The sequence below is a fragment of the Mytilus galloprovincialis genome, chromosome 2, assembly GCF_965363235.1.
Source record: "Mytilus galloprovincialis chromosome 2, xbMytGall1.hap1.1, whole genome shotgun sequence".
NCBI classification, from domain to species: Eukaryota; Metazoa; Mollusca; class Bivalvia; order Mytilida; family Mytilidae; genus Mytilus; species Mytilus galloprovincialis.
Window position 1 is genome coordinate 85,388,003 of NC_134839.1, and position 24,471 is coordinate 85,412,473.

Consider the following 24,471-nt stretch of genomic DNA (forward strand, 5'->3'; position numbering starts at 1 on the left):
ATTTTCAAAAGTAGATACCCTAGTGATGATTGTTTGGTTAAATTTGGCCTATAACTTACAGAGGAAAAGATTTTTGTAAAATTTTATATGTGGACTGCTGTTTGTCTTCTCATCGGTTTTCCTTTTTCGCTATGGCTGTGACGGTTTATTTTCGACTTTGCTCCTTTAGTATCTTTAGTCTCTCTTTTAAAATTTTACCCCTCCTTGCAAAAGAACAGACACGTTCTGTAAATAGAGGAATTTGTGTACAGTTAAATATAAATACTGACAATATACTTTTGCGTAAACGAGGTTATGAGTGTTAATCAGATCTGCACACACCTTTAAAGAATCGTGTAGCAGTCATGTGTACTCGTGTATGGCCGAGTAGAGATCGAACAGTGGTCGAATGTGGTCTCGTCGAGATCGTGTATTGGTCGCGTTAGAATATAAAAGTCGCAGTGATCATGAAGCGATCGGGCGTTGGTCGACTTAATCTGGACCACATATCAAACAGGTTGGCGTTGATCGGGAAATGATCGGATATTAGTCGAGCATAGGTCGAGATGATCGAGTACTGATCGGTAAAATATTTGTCATCCGACCAAACTCGATCTGTACACGATCCTTTCCCGACCAATTCGGCCGCTACTCGACGAATTATCGATCTCTTCGGTCTCGAGTGACTGGCTTCTCGATCCTTACTATAATATTTTTGACATTTCAAAAACTCTCGGGTAGAAAGTCAGATTAATGAAGACCAAGGTAAACCACCCGAACATTTCTTGTCGATTGAGCCAGACCAGTCTCTTGATCGCGTCTGATCGGCAGTGTGAACCTAGCTTCAAGCTACATATTACATTCCAGCTGTATATATTTCAGTGGAGATTTTTTGCCCAGGGTTTCGCTTAAACCATATTTTTTTTTGTATTATAAAATAAAATGTCTGTAATTTACTCATGTTAATTTCATAGTTTGTATGAAACATTTTAGATGGGATGTTTGTTTCTACAGATCAATACACAAATAATGTTTATTGGAATAAGTCCAAGAGATTGTTGACTTTTTTTTTGTAGATTTAAATGTTCTGAATGTGTTTTGTTATCATTTGATGAATTCCAAATTTTCAATTGTTGTAGTTGTAAGTTTTACTATGGCTCCCTCTTAATATAAATCCAATACACACAGCTATCTAGTATGGTGTAAGGTTAATATTAGGTTTCATTGTTACTAAACAATTGCTTAATAACGGTTAACCTATGTAGCAATCGAAACATAAGACAAGCAATATCATTCCCAAAACCTTCAATTGTCTTTTCTAAAATATGGTTGTTCGTGAGAAGTAAAAGCCTTAAAGGGATAGCACACATAAATTCTATGTTGGAGGGCTAAATCCAGCAAATATGTCTTTGCCTTTGAATTTTAATTCACCATGAACCTTTTTTTTGTACTGATCCGACACTTGCTGACAACGTTGCTATTGTGACACATCGTCTTTTCGTCTCTTTTTTTTTTTTACTTTTTAAATTTCCAAGAAAACAAATGTCAGCAACCTCCTTCCTGGTCGTTAACTAGTTGACTCCAATAACACATTACTACTTTTGAATATGTTACTATGTTTGATACATGTATATCACAGGCACTCGTCTCAGAATATAAATGTCCTGTATACCTTTATAAATGAATGATGTATATTCCTCATTGGACTATAGGTAATTCACTATTATTAAATTGGAAAGATGTCCCTTTTTAAAAACAAAATAACATTCACTGGCAAGAATAATCAGTATAAAATTTTACATATTTGATTAACAATAATTTTAAACCATTTACCAAATGAAAATTCACAATTTGATACACATGAATATACAAGAGTTTCACGGAAGCCTGTAATGTTAAAATGTCATCACAAATATAATATTAAAACTTAACCAGATGCTCCGCAGGGCGTAGCTTTATACGACCGCAGAGGTTGAACCCTGAACGGTTAGGGCAAGTATGGACACAACATTCAAGCTGGATTCAGCTCTAAATTTGGATTGTGATTAAATAGTTGACACAGCATAGGTTTCTGACACAGAATGAATGTGTTCTAATGAACTTAAAATTTTTGTTTCTCTTAGAGCAATTCACTATGCTGTTGAATATTAATCCTCTCAAAAAAATGTTTGAAGAAATTTTCTTTTTTATTTATGAAATTTCAAATGAGAAAAATTGAACCCAATTTTTTTAATCACATCACCCTTTCCCTTATTCCAAAACTAATCTCAATTAAAATTTCTAATGGAGTTTGCAACAATAACTACTCATTTAAATACATCATAAAATATTAAGATGTAAAAAAACTGCTTGTTATCACTGAATGGTAAAGATTATTTTAATTTATCAGTTGGTAGTAAAAAGTGAATATACATTGTATATTGTATATAACAAAGATTTAAGTTGATTCTGGACAAAGAAAGATAACTCCAATTAAAAAAAAATCTTGCTATTGCACAATATTTTGCAATTAGATATTTCTTGCTTACTATTCTGGACAAAGAAAGATAACTCTAATTAAAAAAAAATTTGATATTTCACAATATTGTGCAATTAGATATTTCTTGCCATTGCGCAATACTGTGCAATTGAAAAGACTTGCTATTGCACAATACTTAATATAATAATTTTAGATCCTGATTTGGACCAACTTGAAAACTGGGCCCATAATAAAAAATCTAAGTACATTTTTGGATTCAGCATATCAAAGAACTTCAAGATTTCAATTTTTGTTAAAATCAGACTAAGTTTAATTTTGGACCCTTTGGACTTTAGTGTAGACCAATTTGAAAACAGGACCAAAAATGAAGAATCTACATACACAGTTAGATTTGGTATATCAAAGAACCCCATTTATTCAATTTTTGATGAAATCAAACAAAGTTTAATTTTGGACCCCGATTTGGACCAACTTGAAAACTGGGCCAATAATCAAGAATCTAAGTACATTTTTAGATTCAGCATATCAAAGAACCTAACTGATTCATTTTTTGTCAAAATCAAACTAAGTTTAATTTTGGACCCTTTGGACCTTAATGTAGACCAATTTGAAAACGGGACCAAAAGTTAAGAATCTACATACACAGTCATGACAGTTAGATTCAGCATATCAAAGAACCCCAATTATTCAATTTTGATGAAATCAAACAAAAGTTTAATTTTGGACCCTTTGGGCCCCTTATTATGTTGGGACCAAAACTCCCAAAATCAAACCCAACCTTTCTTTTATGGTCATAAACCTTGTGTTTAAATTTCATAGATTTCTATTTACTTATACTAACGTTATGGTGCGAAAACCAAGAAAAATGCTTATTTGGGTCCCTTTTTGGCCCCTAATTCCTAAACTGTTGGGACCTAAACTCCCAAAATCAATACCAACCTTCCTTTTGTAGTCATTAACATTGTGTTTAAATTTCATTGATTTCTATTTACTTAAACTAATGTTATTGTGCGAAAACCAAGAATAATGCTTATTTGGGCCCTTTTTTGGCCCCTAATTCCTAAACTGTTGAGACCAAAACTCCCAAAATCAATCCCAACCGTTCTTTTGTGGTCATAAACCTTGTGTCAAAATTTCATAGATTTCTATTAACTTAAACTAAAGTTATAGTGCGAAAACCAAGAAAATGCTTATTTGGGCCCTTTTTGGCCCTTAATTCCTAAAATGTTGGGACCAAAACTCCCAAAATCAATACCAACCTTCCTTTTGTGGTCATAAACCTTGTGTTAAAATTTCATAGATTTCCATTCACTTTTACTAAAGTTAGAGTGCGAAAACTAAAAGTATTCGGACGCCGGACGACGACCACGACGACGACGCCGACGCCAACGTGATAGCAATATACGACGAAAATTTTTTCAAAATTTGCGGTCGTATAAAAATCAGATGGCTACAACTTATATTTATTTCTAGTAGATATATTCAGCATAATTATCCTTAGAATTGAATTTTCACAGTACTTTCAGTTCATATATTTTATTAAGTTGTCAAAATTCAAATAGTTATGGATCACCAATGATGAAGGGAAATAATCAGGAAAGTAAGAAAAAAAACCTCATTTATGTCACTCACACTTTTCAGAGATTCTTAACTGAATAACTCTATAAGCAGAAGTGATTCACAATGACTAGATAAAATCTGATTCTAAACAAGACTAGAAACACATGAAGCATAAAATAAATCATGTCAAATGTAATATAATATTAAAAAGAAATTGCATTTGAAGTTCTAGGAAATCTAGAAAAAAAAATCTCCATTTAGAATTTTCAAACAATTTTAGAAGGCAGCATTATAGAGAAAGAATATAATTATGTCTTAAAATTTAATAAATACTTTGCAAAAAGCAACAAAAAAAAAACTGTGCTGACCTTTGGCGGGTCTAGAAATTTTCATTGGTGGGGCCCACTGACTGCCTAAGAGGGGGCCCGCTTTGGTCATGCTTCAGTGATTCCCTATATAATCAACCAAATTTTTCTCAGAAAAGGGAGGACTGGGGCTTTCTCATACAATGGGGGTCCCAGACCCCCTGGGCCCTCCTCCTAAATCCCCCTCTGCTGATATGCCACACTTAAAGGAATGTTCACTATATATATATTTGGAAACTTTTCTGAAACATTCTTTAAGTGAATGCAATTTTAAAGAATTTTTGCTGATCTGATAAAGACCTATATTTATTTAAAGCATACATTTATATTTTTAAAACACCATGGGCTCAATCACAATTTTTTAACATGGAATAAATAGCTGACAAAAGTGTATTTCTGTTCATTCAAGGAATTAATTTGAAAGTTTTTCAAATTTTTTAATTCAATTAATTCTTTGGTAAATACTTATTACAATTTACCTTAAATCTTACCCAATATAATCATGAACTTAATATAAAAGTATACTCTGCAACTATAATGTTTGCAAAAGTTCTATTTTACCATACTACAGTGGAATGAGTAATTAATGCAATTCTTCATTCTGTTGAACAATGGAAGTATTAAATTGACCTATATATATGAACCTAACCATGGATTTTAACACTTCACTTTTATCATAAAAGCCTTTTACAAAACATTAAACATTTTAAATGATTATTCATGATTGCAGTCAAAAAATAAGTTAGTCTTTCAACAAAATTTTCTATAAATCCTATAGTAAAATGGAAAATGTGTCCATTATATACAAATGATAAATAAAAATGCTGTCGTATACAAAAAATGCCACACAATTTTAGACTTTTTTCACAACAATAAACTAATCATTCAATGCTAGGAACTATCCAGAAAACATGTACATGATTCCATTAACAGATGTCAAGTTGAAATTAGAGATCTAATTGGTTCTGTTCTTAAAATTGGACTAATATACTCTTTTAATAAAGTACATGTATAATATGTAATTTATGGTGAAGTCTGTCTTCAGGTTTGTTTTTGTCAGTAATTAAAGTACAATTATTTTGGATACAGTATTCTGTTTTACCATTACATACATTAACTTTGCATTTATATTATTCACTCTTAAAGCTTAGGTTTAATGAACAATGTTATAAATACACAGAATGATCCGATGTCTTGTATTCTAAACTTTCGGATTTTTATCAACCTGATCATAGTAACCAGGATCAGCAGGATCCAGACTTTGCATAAATGTTCCCTGTAAGCTATCACTGCTGTCATCTGGTTTACGGTCAATAGGGGAACCAGCGTGACTTCTGTGGGAGGCCTGAAACAAAAAGTGATGTGATTGATCCTAGGAAACAATGTCACAGTTAGAACGTTGCCAGTGGAGAGTTTATTTTTCAATGTTTCGTGGAAAGCTAATCATAGCAATTAAGCCAAATTTTGCATAATTTTGGGAAGGAACATGCAAGTAAATGGTAAAACATGCATTTGTAATTCATGCAGAACCAATAAAGAACCAATCACATCACCTTTATTATTCATTGCACCTTGAAATAAAAGTCACTGGAGATTTTACATCATGATTTTCAGATTCAGAATTATGTTGTTATACCATTAGAAATGTCTTACTTAAGATCTAGTTTTGGCAATAAAAGGTAAACAGATACTGTAAATCAAGAAGTTATTGGTATCTTTTTATTAATGTGATAAAGCCATTGGGTGGGTATTTCAATAATAAGAACTCTTAATCTGATACTAGAAATTGGTACAGTTAATCTAACATTTTTGGCAATTCTTCAAAATATGCAATAATAAATGCATCATCACTATTTAAATGTAAGTGACAATTAACTTTTTTATTCAGATATAGTATATATACCAATACACATAATTAACAGCGCCTGGTGATGTTTCATAGCCTGACTGGTTTCGGTCCTTTTTGGACCAAAACTGGTCAGGCTATGAATCTGCCTCTGATGAAGGCCCTTTTTGGACCGAAACCTGTCAGGCTATGAAACATCACCAGGCGCTGTTAATTATGTGTATTGATATATATACTATATTTTTATGCTTTTATATTTTTCTCACTGATACACATAGTTAATATGGCTTCTACTAAGGAAAGCTCCATTTGGAGTTAATGTGTTTAGAGACCACTTATGTCAGTACACCTTTCCAATATTGCCTATTAATGTTTTTATTCAGCTTTTACAGTAATTTCTTTTATCTGACAAATTTGAAGCAAAATTGTAGTAAACTTAGTAAGAGATATCTACCAAATATATTAGAATCTGAAAATCATTGCATTCTAAATACAAAAATACACTTCTGTATATTATCATTAATAAATATTTCAAATCTAAATCATAAAGTGCAATTAAAAATGTATCCAAGCACAGTATGCAAAATGAAGCAAGTGCAACATCATTAATTAATGTGTGGTCAGATGTCAAGAGATGTGCAGAAACCAAGAAATAACTAGAAATTCAGGATTTTATTAATCATATTAGTAGAGGACCAAAAAAAACAATATACGACCAAAAAATTTTCAATTTTTGCGGTCGTATAAAAACTGATATAAAAGAAAGTATAAATGATGAAACTCTCCACTGAAGAAAGCTGAGATTTAAATTAGCAAACCGATAATAAAGCAAGCAGAAATGTTTTAATAATTTATAAATAGAACAATATTAGTGTTAATGTTTTATAGATATTTTATATATACCAATGGAAGCAGTTAGTCACTTTATTTTTCCTAGGTGTTCACTTAAACTAATTATCTTACATACTGATAGGATGGCTTCAGTGGTTTCCAGGTAAATTTTCAGATATAAGAAAAGAGGTCTGCTAAAAAAGACCAGTCTTGCAATAAAACTTTTTTTGAATGTTTAACCTTGTGGTTAACTTAGAATGATCTCATCAAATGATCTAAGCATAAATGCTCAAGGCTGTAAGGTAACCTGTAAGTTTGACGAAATTTACTTTTGTGCATGTCAGGCTTTCCCATTTGAATGGTTTTACTCTAGTAATTTTTGGGGTCCTTTATAGCTTGCTGTTTTCGGTGTGAGCCAAGGCTCCATGTTAAAGACCTTACTTTGACCTATAAGGGTTTACTTTTACAAATTGTGACTTGGATGGAGAGTTGTCTCATTGGCACTCATACCACATCTTATATCTATTTCCATAGATAATTGACTCATTGGAAATTATACTACATAATCTTTCTCATTAAATGTGATTGTATACAGTGTAGGTGTTTGGGCGATAAATGCTTGCCAAGAGCATGTTCAACAAATTAGTACATTCTGGTAATTGGTAAGAGCAAAAAGGATAAAAGAATTCCCGTTACATTTACTGTTTTTAAAACATTCCTAATACAAGAACAAGAATATAAGAGGCAACATTTCGCCAAAATATAAACAAAAGTATAGGCTATGCTCATATCTTTTGTTTCAAAAAGTTGACAACACACCATTTTCTGATATAGGATAAAGGCATCACTAATAAACACTGACTTCCAGATGTTCTGTCTTTTATTTGATATTTACATGACAATGATATATCCACATTTAAGTGCTCTATTAACAAATGATGATGATAAATATAATGGTTTAACCATGTTATATTAATAGACTACTACCTATAATTGAACACTGTTTAAAGTATTGACAAAAATTATCCAAGACACCTATATATTTTAAACTATGAATTTGACTACCAATATGTTCCAATATTTTTATGTAAAAATTTTAATTAGACAATACCACATTTATGTTTTCTACTATGACAAAATATATGCAATTTGTATATTAAAAGACCAATTTGATCATTAGAATTACTTTTTAAGAGTCCTAAACTTGGATGTAATAAATTATTAGAACCAGTGTAAAAGTCTGATTTACACCGACAGAATATTTATCTATTAAAAATACTTCATCTGTCCCGTCTTTTAAAATATACAGGATTAAAATTTGTAAAAATTAAAATCATAATACATTATTTATGTTGATGTTTTGATGTAAAAATCTATGAAATATGAATGACAATGTAACATGAAAAGTTGTCTATATATGATATGGCACAAAAATATGTTGAAATGAAACAACAATACATATGGGCAGAGCGTAAAATTTATACCCTGCTCCATAGCTCAATTCCATTGATATTTAAGATTCTCTAGAAGTTAAATCCATTCATTGGTTAAGTATAATGTTGACTTGAACTTGACAAACAAACAGAAAATAAACAATAATCACTATATCATAAAATCTAAATGTTCATTTTAAACCATTAGACATGTTAGAAGAAAAAAACCCAGATTGATTGGTTTAAAAATTTCTCTTAAGCACTAAAAACATTTTAATGTTTCACTCATGAACTACATCCTATACATTGAAATGTCAATCAAAGAACCGATCTGCCTTCACAGCAGTACACCACTGCTAATTTTATTTTTTCCCCTTCAAATGGGGAAATAGTAAACAGATTACAACTTTACAACTCTTAATTTGAATGACAATTTATACTGCTATCAAAAACGGTGTGTTAGCCTTGAAATCCTAGAGCCTATCATAGGAATATCCTGGTAAGTGAGGGAGATTGGAATAATAGATCCTCTCTTTCCAAAAAGAAAAACCAGACCACTCTATATAACACAACAAAAAAGTCACAGTCAAACTTTCTGTAATTGTTCCGAAACGTAAAACATCAATAACTTTCATATGATTAATGAAAATTCTTTTGTCTTTAATTCATAAGCAGACAAATGTGATATTACGTAATGCCTCATAAAGATCTAATTCAGTTCAATCCCATTTAAACAAATGTTTTACATAACACTAACAGTTGTATTAGATTTAGGAGAAATAAGCCAATGAATGGTCCCTCTAAATTACGAAATCACATTGGCACACAAAGTCCTTTTAATAGCAAATACAGCACCCTCTCAGCAAACAACAAAATATGTTATCTTTATATCAAAATATGAATGACATGCTTAAATCTTCTCCTGGTAGTCAGAATAGTCTTGTTTACTGTAGCTGAAATTGACAAGTAAATGATACGTTGACTTAGTCCCATTCTTTTTGTGTTTGGATTCCTATTATAGCATGGGAAATAGACTACACAGGAACATGCACCAATGAACAAATACGGAACAGACAAACAGGCATATAATTCTTATGATGGCTTAAATAATACTTTCATATTAATTATGCCAAAAATAAACTCAAGTGTAGAAGTTGAAGTAACTTTAATTTTATGTCTCCAATCATATTGAATATTAAATATTCATTAGAATCAAAGGCAGTCAGATTTGCATCCAAGAGAGAAGGATAAATGTTCATGCAATAAACAACAACCATTCAACAACATACAACTCAGTGTCAACAGTTTGATACAGTTGAAATGAGCCACATTATACTACATTCCTGGTTAACAAGAGGATATCCTCATTGGTTAAAGAGTATCTAAGCCCTACACAGTTATACAATAATTAAAATATGTAGTCTTAAATAATCTATATCCTTGTTTGAATGCAATATCAATTTCATATCTTTTTTATTTTATTTTTTTAATTAACAAAACAGGTTTTTTTTGTTACTCAAACACACCTTTAATCATGACAATATATTTACATGTACATTTTTAACAGTTAAACATCACAAATGAAAAGAAATTTAAGTATATTGTGACTACATTTCTCCTAAAAAATTTCATTGTGTATTTTAACACACACAACTTTATATATCCCTCCCTATTTCTCTTTTATTGTATAATGTTTCTTATGACTCAGCTACGCGGTGAATGCAGTACCTGTGAAACCTGTGGCTGGTCGTAGGAATTATGCATGCTGTCGTTACTGTAGCCTGCCGACTGAGGCATGACATGCCGTAACGTATTCACCTAAATATAGAATACAGGTTATCAGTCATGCAGAAAAAATATCTCAGGTAGCATAGATTTTTTTTCGTAACAAAGTCTAAACAAAATGGGTTGTTTTTTTCTTTTTTTCCCCATCCAAAAACTTTGATTTTTCTCACGAGTAAATTAAACTGAGATATGTTTGTAAAATACAAGGCATTCCTATAGATACATAAATACAACATTGATAACATATATATTCTAGTTTTGTGGCATACAAGACTTTTGTTCACTTTTACAGGATATTGTATGGGTAAAAATTTCAGACAAAAAACTGGATAACTTTAAAACCACCAAAAAATTAGACAATAAAATTCTTTTATTCCGACATAAAACTTATTTATACAACATGCATGTGTAATTCCTTCAAATGTTGAAACAAATAAAAACTAACAAAATGACTATTAAAAATCCATTTAATAACATAAAAATTTGATTTGACATAACAAGATAAATGTTTTACAACAAAAATCTAAAGTTTTTAAAATTATTTTCACAAAATGTGCTTGTTAATTCCAGGCAAGAAAGTCTATCTCAATTTATTCATACAAGTCCAAAGGTCAAGACGTTTTCACATAAAACCAGCATCTTCAACCTACAAGGAATTCAAAAGCAACTAGTTAGGTCAGGTTTTCAGGGTTATTTCTAAAGTCAGAAAAAAGGTTATCTCCCAATAAAGCCAGAAAAATCACAGCATGCCACAAAACCAAAGATAACAATACACATAGAAAAACTTGTATTAAGCAATTGTTCTCCCTTGAAAATTTTTACAATAAAGTTTTTTTTCTCAGTATTTTAAGTTTTCCGATCTTATCAACAATGAATTTTCTGAGGTTTTACTACAAAAAAAAGTTCACCCTGAGGCTATAATTTAGAAAATTGTCTTGTAGTTGCTTCAAACAATTATAAATTCCTATGGAGAACAATAATTTAACATGAGCAATTATATTCCTATTAACCGTTTCATAAAAAAAGAAAACAAACAAATTCTGTTATTATTAGCTGAAGTACAAGTCTTCTCATGATAATATAATCAAATCAATACTGCCATGCAACTTACAAATCTAAATGATCAAATTACATGATGTACCAAATTAGTTTACACATCATCAATTATGCAGTAACTGTCAAAATGCTAATTATCAACATTCACTTTTTAAATAAAAGTAATGAAGACAACACATTTGCTTCTTTATCTGATCATTTTGACAGCTACTGGAATTAATGATACATGCCAAAGACATGCACAGTATTACAGATTATAGACAATACACTAAATATTCAGCAAGCATATATTTAAAACAACAGAAAAGTCACAAATTTCTCAGATTGCCATGGGCAGGGATGATTTTGCTTTCAATTTAAAACTATCTGACATCTCAAAATATTTATGAAAACATCTACATCCCCTTTCAAAAGTGTTTATGATCTTAATTATAAGTCCAATAACTTTTGAAGAAGAAAAAAACTCGGGAGAAAATTAAGACATTTTTTCAAATTACAGAAAACAATCATCCCTGCACCAGATAGTCATACTTTTTATTTGTACAGTTATATGGTTTTTTGGTTGTGTCTGAATTTATGATGCATCTTTCTTTAAAGTTATTTTTGGTTGTATGTTAATATTTTTCTTTTGTTCAGTTCTTCTTATGATTTGTGATGTATGCTTAAGAGTTGTCTATCTTGAGTGTTATCTGATTTCTAATTGTCTGCCTTTCAAAAATATCTAAGAATTATAATTATCAGGCTGCAGTTTATATTCATTTTTTTTTATCTTCTTCTTCCCTAAAAATGGTTGTCTATCAGTGTGTGAGTTAGTCTTACCGAGTTGTCACTACTTTGGTAATTATCGCCATTAAGATTCATATACATTCCTCCCCCACCCATTCCAGACTGGGATGAACCAAGGTTGTAACCTGCTGCACCTAAAACATACAAACAATAAACTCAAAAACACACGTCTTTTTCTTTTGATATCATTGAATGTTTCCTTACAAAAGTACACTGAGAAGAGTATAATATGTCTGTGAATAATGGTTAATAGATTTATTTACTTATTTACTCTTTTTCAAAAGCATCTTATAATCATCTAAGCAATTCCAATTTGAAGATGACCACATTTCCTTGTTAAGATTTTTTTAAAAGACCATTATCTTAATTGTAATTTTATGCACTCTATTTTATGATGCAAGCTATCTTAATACATATACATGTATTTTGTAAATAGTCTAAGGAAATAAAAAAAATGTCAAATCCAAAGTAAATTTTATATGATTTTTTAGGTCCTCAACACATCCAGCTTCAAATAGACCATACCTATCTAACTTTAGCTTTTTCCATGGCAATATATTATTTTTAGACCAGAACAATCTCTGTTGCAGAGGATCTTCATACCTTTTATGAAACTAGTGTGGTAATGAACTTTTGTGAGTAAAATGTGCTTATAAATGTGGTTGTTCACATATCTCATATTTAGCATTTCATATAAATTGGTATCCCAATAATTATGAATAATATGACTTAATTTGGTGGTAAACTTTATCATATCAAAACTAACAGATTTATCTCCCTTAGATCAGTTTTAATGTATTTTTTACTGTAGTAAGTCATCAGAGACTGATGTGTCACAGTTTAACACAGTTTCTTTTTAAAGAAGGAGATCCATAAACTTGATAAATAAAAGTATCATCCAAGCCAGATGAGTTCTATTATGTGGTAATGTTCATTAGTTCTCAACTCCTGTAAATTCAGAATTATTGTGATGTTTTCATTATTGCGTGGTTATAATCTCTATAATTTAAACTGGCATCTTGAAATTTTTTTATGAATTAATCAGGATATTTCTCGTTATCACATTTTAGTCTAAAATGACAAAATCACATTAATAAATGTATTCACTTATTTCTGAATTTAGTGTAGTTAAAAGTGTTAAAAATTATGACAGTAGCAGGAAGTATTTAAAGCAGCTAGAAATGATTGAATGAACAATATCAGAATAATGGGTCATGTCAAATCTACATAGATTTAAGGTGGCATTAAGGGTTTTTTTTAATAAATATTTCCAATTAACAAACAATGGAATAAAGCAATCTTCTACTCCTAGAATACCAAGACAATTGATATCTAAATGTTTTCCAAATCTTACCTTGACCATCATGGCCACCCACATTAGCTGCAGCAGCAGCAGCTGTCTTTGCAGCATACATATTTGCCTCTTCTTGGGCTTTTCCTATATTTTTCTTGTATCTAATTCTTTTATTACCAAACCAATTTGAGACCTGAAAGATATAATGAAGTTGTTAATACAAAATTAAATAATATCATATGTTCAATTCCAACAGAAATAATCGAATTATCTACAGACTATACTAACCGCTTTGAATTTGCATTGTGAGTTTTTTTTACCTTAAAATTATACATTTTATTGTAGTAGGCAATGAGACATTTTAACCAATATTACAATTTGAGTTATTTCCCTTAGTCCTTTGCAGCTAACCCAGTTGGCTTAAAGGACATAGCTATGGTTCAAACAAAAACAAAAATACTTTATTTTTTTCTTCAAACATTTGGAATAGCGGAATATTGAAATACTATTTTTAATTACATCATTTTGGTTCAATTAGGTCAAAATGATTCCAAACACATCATTTATATGTTACTGGCTTATAAAAATTCATCTTGAGGGATTTGAATTTACTTTGTATTCAGTTTAACCCTAAGCTGGAGATATGTTGTACATGAGCACAACCCATTAAGTTGTTACTAAGAACAGAATGTCAACATTGAAAAGTTAAACAAGGGAACCACATGGAAGAACCAAAATCCTTATTACCAGTTGATTTTTTTTTGGATTTTTTTCTTACTTGCATACATTAGCCTGTATTAACAGGAAACCAGATGCTCCCCAGGGCCCAGCTTTATACAACTGCAGAGGTGGAACCCTGAACAGTTGGGGCAAGTATGGACACAACATTTAAGCTTGATACAGCTCTGAATTTGGATTGTGATTAAATAGTTGACACAACATAGGTTTCTGACACAGAATGAATGTGGTCTAAGAACTTAAACTTAAAAACTTAAAAATTTACCTATTATGGTCCAATATTCAAAATCTAAATACATGGTTAGATTCAGCATATCATAGAACCCCCAAAATTCGTTTTTTGATGAAATCAAATAAAGTTTAATTTTGGACCCCGATTTGGACCAACTTGAAAACTGGGCCCATAATAAAAAAATTTAGTACATGTTTAGATTCAGCATATCAAAGAAACCCAAGAATTCAATTTTTGTTAAAATCAAACTAAGTTTAATTTTGGACCCTTTGGACCTTAATGTAGACCAATTTGAAAACAGGACCAAAAATTAAGAATCTAAATACACGGTTAGATTTGGCATAACAAAGTTTAATTTTGGAACCTTTTGGACCCTAATTCCTAAACTGTTGGGACCAAAACTCCCAAAATCAATCCCAACCTTCCTTTTGAGGTCATAAACCTTGTGTTAAAATTTCATAGATTTCTATTTACTTTTATACTAAAGTTATTGTGCAAAACCAAGAAAAATGCTTATTTGGGACCTTTTTTGGTCCATAATTCCTAAACTGTTGGGACCAAAACTCCCAAAATCAATGCCAACCATCCTTTTATGGTCATAAACCTTGTGTTTAAATTTCATAGATTTCTATTTATTTATACTTAAGTATAAAAAATTTTCAATTTTTGCAGTCGTATAAATTAAAGCAGTAGAGAAGCATATGATATATAGCTATAAAGCAAGAAGCTGCAGGAATATGAACTTGCATTCTTCAAATCCACCCTCTTCTCCAAAAATACAGAAAATCATGAAATTGAATATAGGATCATATAGAAATTTGAAGGATTTTTAGGTTTGAGTATGAGAATGACAGCTGCCAAAATCCAGAAATCTTGAAAAAAAACTCAGTTCACTGACCTCATAAAATTTGCAAATACACTACCAGAATGGATTTCTATAAATAGTTATCAAACAAAAATTTTAATTCTAACCTACTGCTATAAGAGGCAAGTTCTTAATTTAACTTGCTCTTTCTTTTCATCTTATCTAGATATTTCTTTGTCTTTCTTTTCATCTTACTAAGATGTAACTCTTTTCTTTCTTTACATTTTATTTAGATATTACTTTGTATTTTTTTAGGTAAGGATCTGGTTTCACACCAAGTACAGTTTCTATGAGTCAAACTATTTAAAACATTTTAACTGTTATCAGTGAATGTAGAATTGTCTATTTCTACCTTCAAAATGACATAAATTATGTAGAGGCCTCATACAGGGTTGTTAAGATTTTGAAAATCAATAAAGTAAGAATTTTCTAGCATTTGGAACCCAACTGCAAACAGACTGTAAAATTTCTCTTGCATTTAAACAAACTTTATTGTCCTTTTTAATCCAAATGTATGTATTCTGCATTAATATCAATGATATTTACATATTGATAAAGAAAAAATGTTAAAAAAACTCAATTTGAACCAAACTACTTTCAATAGAATGACAAAATACAATTACCATTGAGTAGATTAACCCATTTGTATCAACATTTATGGATTAAGTTTTCATTTTTACTTATCTTTACATACAAACAAAAAAAAACATCCTTCACAAGGAACCCCAAGGATGCCCTGCAACTTAGAAAACTGAGATAGAAGTCACATGACTAAATGTCAGCTATGACTGATTTGCCTGTCAGAATCACCCCATTTAATTCCTTCCCTTGAAAGCCCCAAGGAAACTTAATCTTCATCTTAAGACCTGTAATTATGACCTCTATTTAAACCAGACAAAAAAATCTGCTAAAATAACCTTCAATTTGCTTGTGAAACTGAAAACTTATCAGATCATCCAGTTGTTGGATAATGCTTTTTCAATGGAGGGGTATCTATAGGGACACAGTTTCAACTTGGATCTTATTTTGTTGCCTTGTTGTTTTGAATTCACTATGAATCAATGATTATAAGACAATTTGAATACAGAATTGTCCAAAGCCAAAAAAATGTACCTTTGTATATAGCAAAAAAAAACAAACTTTTATGAGTAACCATTCCTCTTTACATCAATAATTGGAAGAATTAACCCATAAGTGCAATTTAGACATTACAATTAAAAATAATATCTCATTCTGAACGCCTCCAGATATTTTTTTTTTTTGTTTACTGGTAATTAGAAGTACATTTTGTACTTAGAAACGAATGTAATTGTAATTCACCCCCCACTAAACCTGGGATAGATTAATAATTGATGTGTAATTAAACAGCATACATTGCACATTTACACAAATTGGTAAGTTCAACAATACTACGCCTTTTCCCCATTATATGATTTCTTATCACCCTTCAAATAAATGAAATGAAAAGTGAATATAATCTATTCAGTATCGGTTAAATCAAGTCTCCAGTTTCATTTTAATCAGGTGTTGTATAAAAACACCTTTTTTAAATTGCTTTTAAATTTTGATTTCTTTTGTATTACTTTCCAGTATTTAATATTTACTTCTTCATTTATTCAGGAATATAAAGACTTCCATTATATCCCACAATGTTATTCTGACTTGTAAATGAAATATGAAATGCCTACATAATGTTTTGTTTAATTTTCTCTGCTTCCATTATAAATTCTCAACATCTTTTGTAACATATCTCACTTAATTCTTTTAAGTAAGCATGCTTAATTATCTTTCCTAATAATATAATAGTATTTCAATATGTACTTATTTATTACATCATTTTCAATATAAAACAAAATAAATATTTTTTGGATTGACATGTACAATAGTCTTTTTTATAATTCATTTTTTATGTGTAAATTATTAAAGCTGTAAAAAAAAAAGTCTGAACTATTTAACCATTGTATCATATACTATTGCCATTGTTGTCTATAATTATGACCTATGTTTGTCCTATTTATTTGTAAATGAGCCATTAAAAAGTTTATAGCAATGTAATAGCATTTCCACACCTTACTGCATTTAGACATGTGTAAATATGCAAAATACATGAACAGGTAACAAGATCGAACAGACAGAATATATACCATATATCTTTACTAAGGGGAACTTTTATACAAATAACTTATATCATGAGACTTTTTTAAAAAAATTCACAAACTAAGGTAATTTCACATACATAATAAACAAGTGAAACTGCGAGCTACTGCTCACTGATGATACCCCCGCCGCAAGTGGATAATATTAATAGTGTAAAAATATGCAAGTGTTCGGTAAACAGGAAGTTGTCGAGTGATGAATCTGAAAACGCATCACACGGTATAGCTGACTTATATAAATCCTGAAACCAAATTTCAGAAATCCTTGTATTGTAGTTTCTGAGAAAAATGTGACGAAAATTTTCAACTTGGCTATCATGTGTAAAATCATACAAGTGTTCGGTAAACAGGAAGTTGTCGAGTGATGAATCTGAAAACGCATCACACGGTATAGCTGACTTGTATAAATCCTGAAACCAAATTTCAGAAATCCTTGTATTGTAGTTGCTGAGAAAAATGTGACGAAAATTTTCAACTTGGCTATCATGTGTAAAATCATACAAGTGTTCGGTAAACAGGAAGTTGTCAAGTGATGAATCTGAAAACGCATCACACGGTATGGCTAACATATATAAATGTTGATACCAAATTACAGAAAGGGTGGATGTGTAGTTCCTGAGAAAAATGTGACGAAAGTTTCATGGGACGGACTGACTGACGGACTGACTGACTGACGGACGGACGGACGGACTGACAGACAGAGGTAAAACAGTATACCCCCCCTTTTTTAAAGCGGGGGTATAATCATAAACCTGTAATATATGTTCTATTTTTTGTACCACACTTGTAATCAGGTTGGGTTTGGTTGAGTAGTGATATAAAAAATAATATCTATTTTTTTCAAGTTAGATTTCCACTAGAAAAACTTCTAATTGGAAAAGAACAGACTCAATAGCAATGATATCATTTGTTCATTTAAAAATCTCTCGTCTCTGACATTTTTGCTCCAATACTTAATGTATCAGTTTGGTAAAAGTGCTTAACCTAAATATTAAAAGAAAGTCCTTTTTGTACAAACTGAAGTACTATGACAAAGATAAAATCACATGTTGGATAAGTATCAATGCATTTGGAAAACATGATCCAATTGATATACATTTGTTTATTGGGTTACCTGAATTTACACACCAATGCCTCAAATGATTATAAAATGTTTATGTGATAATAAAATTTGCTGAAACTGTTGGTTTTCCTATTCACATGGAAATTAAATATTTCTTTTATATTAGTCATTTATATGAGGAGTCTTTGTGTACAGATCATAACCCAAACAAATAAACACTACCAGCAATTTTAATTTTGTTGTCATTTTTATGGTATACTGTACATAGAAATGGTCAATTAAAGGTTTTTTAAATTTTGAAATTGGTAATAAATTTCTATTTTTCTAAGGAATATATAAGGACAAATACACATCTGTGTTATTTCCATTAATAAAATGTCTGCTGTCAGACTGTTTAACAGTCTATTAAAACAACTTTAATTTTATTCATTTTGTACCCAATTGATACAATTAGTATGTCTTTTTTCTTAGGACATTACAAAATGTGATATCAAATTCAAAGCTTTAAATACTGCACTACTGTTTAAAATATTTTAACACTATGAAAACACCTCTGACACCATTTCACCTTATTGGATTGACCCATGAAAGAGATTAATACAAGGCCTTTTCCATATCGGCCAAGGTATCATGCCGAGACCCCCATATCAGCCCGAGACGTAGTCAAGGTGCTGATATGGGCCGAGGGATGATACCCTGGCCAATATGGAAAAGGCCATGTATTAATCTCTTTAACATATACTTCTGACAATTGTTTTATGTATGGCAAATTAACAAATAAAATAATTAAAACAGTCAAAAACTTTATATAAAAGTTAAATTATGAATCCAACAAATACAGTCACTATAATTGCCCAACAATAACATCACTACCTCCATATTCATTTATGTTACTGTTTCCCATAGAGGCATTTTGAAACATTGAAAATTTGGAAGAGTTATAGGGTTATTATTACTCCATGTTTGATGTACTATGAAATGATTCATATTTGGCAATTGGTATTTGTTAGCAAGTACTAGACTATCCCTACAAAAGTTCCCGTAAATTTGACGTCGTCATAAAAAACATCTGACGTCACAATGGAAAAGTAAACAACTGATACCGGAAAGTAACTTGCACGAGAGCCAATTTTATGGGTTTTATGCCAAGATGCCCCTGATATGGGTGTACTTCCAGACAAATATGAAGACTAAAAGAATCTTACAGTGTAAAGTAATTACTGCCAGAGATGATGCAGAGGGAGAACAATAATATTTGGGTGTTGTTTATAAACTTACTGGCAAATATGGTGCAAAGGGAGTTTAGAATATCCTAATAGTTGTTATTCATAAATTTATTGTCAAATATGGTGTGGAGGGAGAATAACATATTTGGATGTTATAAATAAAATTTGCTGCCAAATATGATGCAGGGGTAGAATAACATGTTTGGTTGTTATTTACAGAACTTACTGCCAACTATGAATGCAAAAGAGCTCACTGTACTTACCTGACAAATATGGTGCAGAAGTAGCAGAACATATTTGTTATTCATACACAGTTGTAGATGGAGTGTAGTGTTCATAGATTGTTTAATACCATTAAAGACCTATTGGTGACCTTCTGCTGTTGTCTGTTCTATGGTCGGGTTGTTGTCTCTTTGACTCATTCCCCATTTCCATTCTCAATTTTATTAGATTTTTCAAAGATACTGTTATATATCTAGATGGAATACTTAATATTTTATCACTCTATTGAAGCTATTTGACATTTTAGCACAACAGTTTTAACAGTATATCCAAGATATGATCTGAGATACAGTTGATATTTCGCCTGAAAAAAGTAATCTGACATTTTTACCTGAGATACTGTTATCTGACATTTTCTAGCCAATTCTTCTTTGGCCTCCTCACTAGGGTAAGGATTACTCAAATGAGAATAAAAATATTCATTTAGCACTTCTGTTGCTTGTTTGCTAAAATTTCTTCTCTTTCGTCTGAAAAATTAAAACAAAGTATAAATCTAATGTTACCTGCGAGACTGTTATCTGACATTTGCGAGCCAATTCTTCTTTGGCCTCCTCACTAGGGTAAGGATTACTCAAATGAGAATTAAAATAGTCATTTAGCACTTGTGTTGCTAGTTTACTAAAATTTCTTCTCTTTCTTCTGAAAAATGAAAAAAAAGACGCAACTAAGTATTTTGATACTGATTGAAAAATTCATCATCCCTTGTTTCTATTTGAGTAAAAGGCTAGACAAAAGGTCTACATCACTGAAGCCAAAACTCAAGCTAAATGACAAAGTTTCAAACATAGAGCCTTTGTTTCAAAAAATATTTTAATTTTTAAGTTCAAATAATCTTTGACCAAAATGTCCCTAAATCAATAGAACTATTTCCTTCATCTATATATATATATAACTTCCATTGGTCTTAGTTTTGTTTTAATTAATCAACAGAAACACATTTCCTCTAGAAAACATTTGTTTTAGAAAAAATTTTTGTATAACAGCTATGTACCTTTAACTATGACCTATTGACCCCAGAATCAATCGGCTTCTTCTCCTTTCCTCTTACGTCCATTGGTATAAGTCATTTTAATCAAGCAAGGGCAACTTAGATTTTATCAGAGAATTTTTGCATTTCTAGTAGTAGAATGACCTGGCTGAAATTGGACCTATTGACCCCAAATACAGTAGCCTTTTTCCCCAATTCCTGTATTTTCCATTGCTGAAAGTTTTGTATTAATCAAGTGAAGGAAACTCAAGATTCTCCTTGGAAAAAAAATCAGTTTTGACCAAAGGATGAAACAGAAAGACCAGGGGTTGAAGTCATTAATCTTTGCTCAGTGCTCGGAGCACAAAAATCATGCTCGAAACAGATGGATGAACAAGGGGAATAAATGGGGAATGTGTCCATGGGACACAGATGCATGGACACAGATGATGACCCCACTTGAGTATAATATAAAGTTAGAAAGGGACATAACTAAAGAACAGTAAAAGTGAAGTAATCCAAATTTGAACTTGATCTGAGTTTTGTGGTAATAACAATTGATTGTGATTAAATCTCATTATACTTGGTTGAGGCAAACTTAAGTTAGATGGAAACAAAACATTTAGCAATTTTTCCCTTTGTAAGAGGCATTACTCTAAAACAGTTAAAGTGACACCACAAAAAAAGAAGGAAACAAAATATTCAGCAGTTTTTCAATTTTGAAAGCGCATAACTCTAGAACGGTTCAAAGCAACACCACCAACCAGGTGCTCGGCAGGGCACAGCTTTATACAACCCTAGTGATCGAACCCTGAACAGTTGGGGCAAATTTGGTCACAATATTCAAGCTTGATACTGTCTGAATTTGGATTGTGATAAAAGTTTTGACATAATATAGGTTTTGGTCACAAAATTAATGTGGTCAAAGATCTAACAAATCTATTGCACAATACTGTGTAATTGAAGATTTCTTCTTGAAACTTTTCAAAATTTGAAATTTGAAAAATTTTGAAAAAAAGGAATCCCTTAAAAAAATGGTAAACAACCCCCCCCCCACTTTTTGGAAACCCCTTGGAGCAATAACCCTCAAACTCAATCCCATGCTTTCCTTTGTAGTATTGAACCTTGTAATACAATTTCAGAGAGATCCATACTGTACACTTAAACACAAGTGATTGTCATGATTGTTTGGAAACTAGAAACATGCTTCTTTTCGGCCTTTTTTGGCCCTTAATTCCTACATATTGTGGGCAATTAACCAAAAACTTAATCCCAGCCCCCTTTGTTATATGGTACATTGTGGTACAATTTCAGAGAGATCCATACAATTACACACAAGTTATTGTCTGGAAACAAGAAAATCTTGTTTTGGCCTCTTTTTGGCCCTTAATTCCTAAACTTTTGCCCCATAACCCCTAAAATGAATCCAAACCTTCTACTTCGGGTTTGAAACATTGTGGTATAATTACACAGCAATTGAAATACTTGTACACAAGTTATTATACTGAAACTAGAAAAATGCTTTTTTTGTGCACCTTATTCCTAAACGGTTGGGACCATCATCCCCAAAATCGATCCCAACCTTCCATTTGCGATTTTGAACATTCTGAAAAAATTTCATAAAGATCTATTCACTTTACTTAAAGTAATTATCTGGAAACCAATGTGTCTTCGGATGACGACGACACCATACCATTATACCATCCCAAAAACTACTACAGGCAAATAAAATCTATAAACTTTTTTTTTAAATTAGCATCAGGCTTTTGGTTGCAAAAGTTTATCATGAAGAGTGATGTTTGTTTGAATGAACTGGACAACAAGTATTCTTTCAAAATTTCCACATACAGTGAACAACACAATGACCAGTGAATTACTTGTTAATCATTTCTTTAATGCATCCTTACCTGGCATCTAAAAATCTGGACCTTAAAATCATAACAGCTTCACATGTACTCTGTTTCAACTGCATTTCTATAGCAGCAAATTTCTTACGAATTATTCCAACCATTCTCTCTATTTCTTTTGGAGCTATTGGTCTTGTTCGACTTTGTTCCCTTAACAGGTTGACAACATGCGTAGTAAATTCATTACAGGCCTGAAAATAAACTACATATTGAAAATCATGCAAACAAATTTAGGCTACTTTCAGATAGTTGAAGAATCTGAGCATTTTTTTAGTCTTCGCATGAATCTTTGTGAATTTTAAAGTTTGTCTCTCAGGACCCATATCGTAACCAGATGCTCCGCAGGGCGTAGCTTTATACGACCGCAGAGGTTGAACCCTGAACGGTTGGGGCAAGTATGGACACAACATTCAAGCTGGATTCAGCTCTAAATTTGGATTGTGATTAAATAGTTGACACAGCATAGGTTTCTGACACAGAATGAATGTGTTCTAATGAACTTAAAATTTTTGTTTTCTCTTAGAGCAATTCACTATGCTGTTGAATATTAATCCTCTCAAAAAAATGTTTGAAGAAATTTTCTTTTTTATTTATGAAATTTCAAATGAGAAAAATTGAACCCAATTTTTTTAATCACATCCCCCTTTCCCTTATTCCAAAACTAATCTCAATTAAAATTTCTAATGGAGTTTGCAACAATAACTACTCATTTAAAAACATCATAAAATATTAAGATGTAAAAAAACTGCTTGTTATCACTGAATGGTAAAGATTATTTTAATTTATCAGTTGGTAGTAAAAAGTGAATATACATTGTATATTGTATATAACAAAGATTTAAGTTGATTCTGGACAAAGAAAGATAACTCCAATTAAAAAAAAATCTTGCTATTGCACAATATTTTGCAATTAGATATTTCTTGCTTACTATTCTGGACAAAGAAAGATAACTCTAATTAAAAAAAAATTTGCTATTTCACAATATTGTGCAATTAGATATTTCTTGCCATTGCGCAATACTGTGCAATTGAAAAGACTTGCTATTGCACAATACTTAATATAATAATTTTAGATCCTGATTTGGACCAACTTGAAAACTGGGCCCATAATAAAAAATCTAAGTACATTTTTGGATTCAGCATATCAAAGAACCCCAAGATTTCAATTTTTGTTAAAATCAGACTAAGTTTAATTTTGGACCCTTTGGACTTTAGTGTAGACCAATTTGAAAACAGGACCAAAAATGAAGAATCTACATACACAGTTAGATTTGGTATATCAAAGAACCCCATTTATTCAATTTTTGATGAAATCAAACAAAGTTTAATTTTGGACCCCGATTTGGACCAACTTGAAAACTGGGCCAATAATCAAGAATCTAAGTACATTTTTAGATTCAGCATATCAAAGAACCTAACTGATTCATTTTTTGTCAAAATCAAACTAAGTTTAATTTTGGACCCTTTGGACCTTAATGTAGACCAATTTGAAAACGGGACCAAAAGTTAAGAATCTACATACACAGTCATGACAGTTAGATTCGGCATATCAAAGAACCCCAATTATTCAATTTGGATGAAATCAAACAAAGTTTAATTTTGGACCCTTTGGGCCCCTTATT

General features: G+C 31.1%; 1 protein-coding gene across 10 annotated transcripts in view; it reads right to left on the bottom strand.

Annotated features, from left to right (window-relative positions):
* Nucleotides 1-5,354: 5,354 nt before the first annotated feature.
* The window catches only part of LOC143064681 (pre-B-cell leukemia transcription factor 1-like), a 29,070-nt gene continuing 9,953 nt past the window's right edge, over nucleotides 5,355-24,471 (bottom strand). For 4 of the 10 annotated variants that reach the window (XM_076237687.1, XM_076237683.1, XM_076237689.1 and 1 more), the window contains 6 exons: nucleotides 22,851-23,041; nucleotides 20,308-20,443; nucleotides 13,475-13,607; nucleotides 12,154-12,254; nucleotides 10,222-10,311; nucleotides 5,355-5,728 (listed from right to left, as the gene is read on the bottom strand). In XM_076237687.1, the coding sequence (XP_076093802.1) occupies nucleotides 5,585-5,728; nucleotides 10,222-10,311; nucleotides 12,154-12,254; nucleotides 13,475-13,607; nucleotides 20,308-20,443; nucleotides 22,851-23,041 (795 nt within the window). In that variant the 3' untranslated portion in view covers nucleotides 5,355-5,584. Of the gene's footprint in view, nucleotides 5,729-9,262; nucleotides 9,447-10,221; nucleotides 10,312-10,727; nucleotides 10,925-12,153; nucleotides 12,255-13,474; nucleotides 13,608-20,307; nucleotides 20,444-20,479; nucleotides 20,616-22,850; nucleotides 23,042-24,471 lie in introns of those variants that run through there. The other 6 variants (XM_076237684.1, XM_076237690.1, XM_076237686.1 and 3 more) reach the window with 6 other exon arrangements.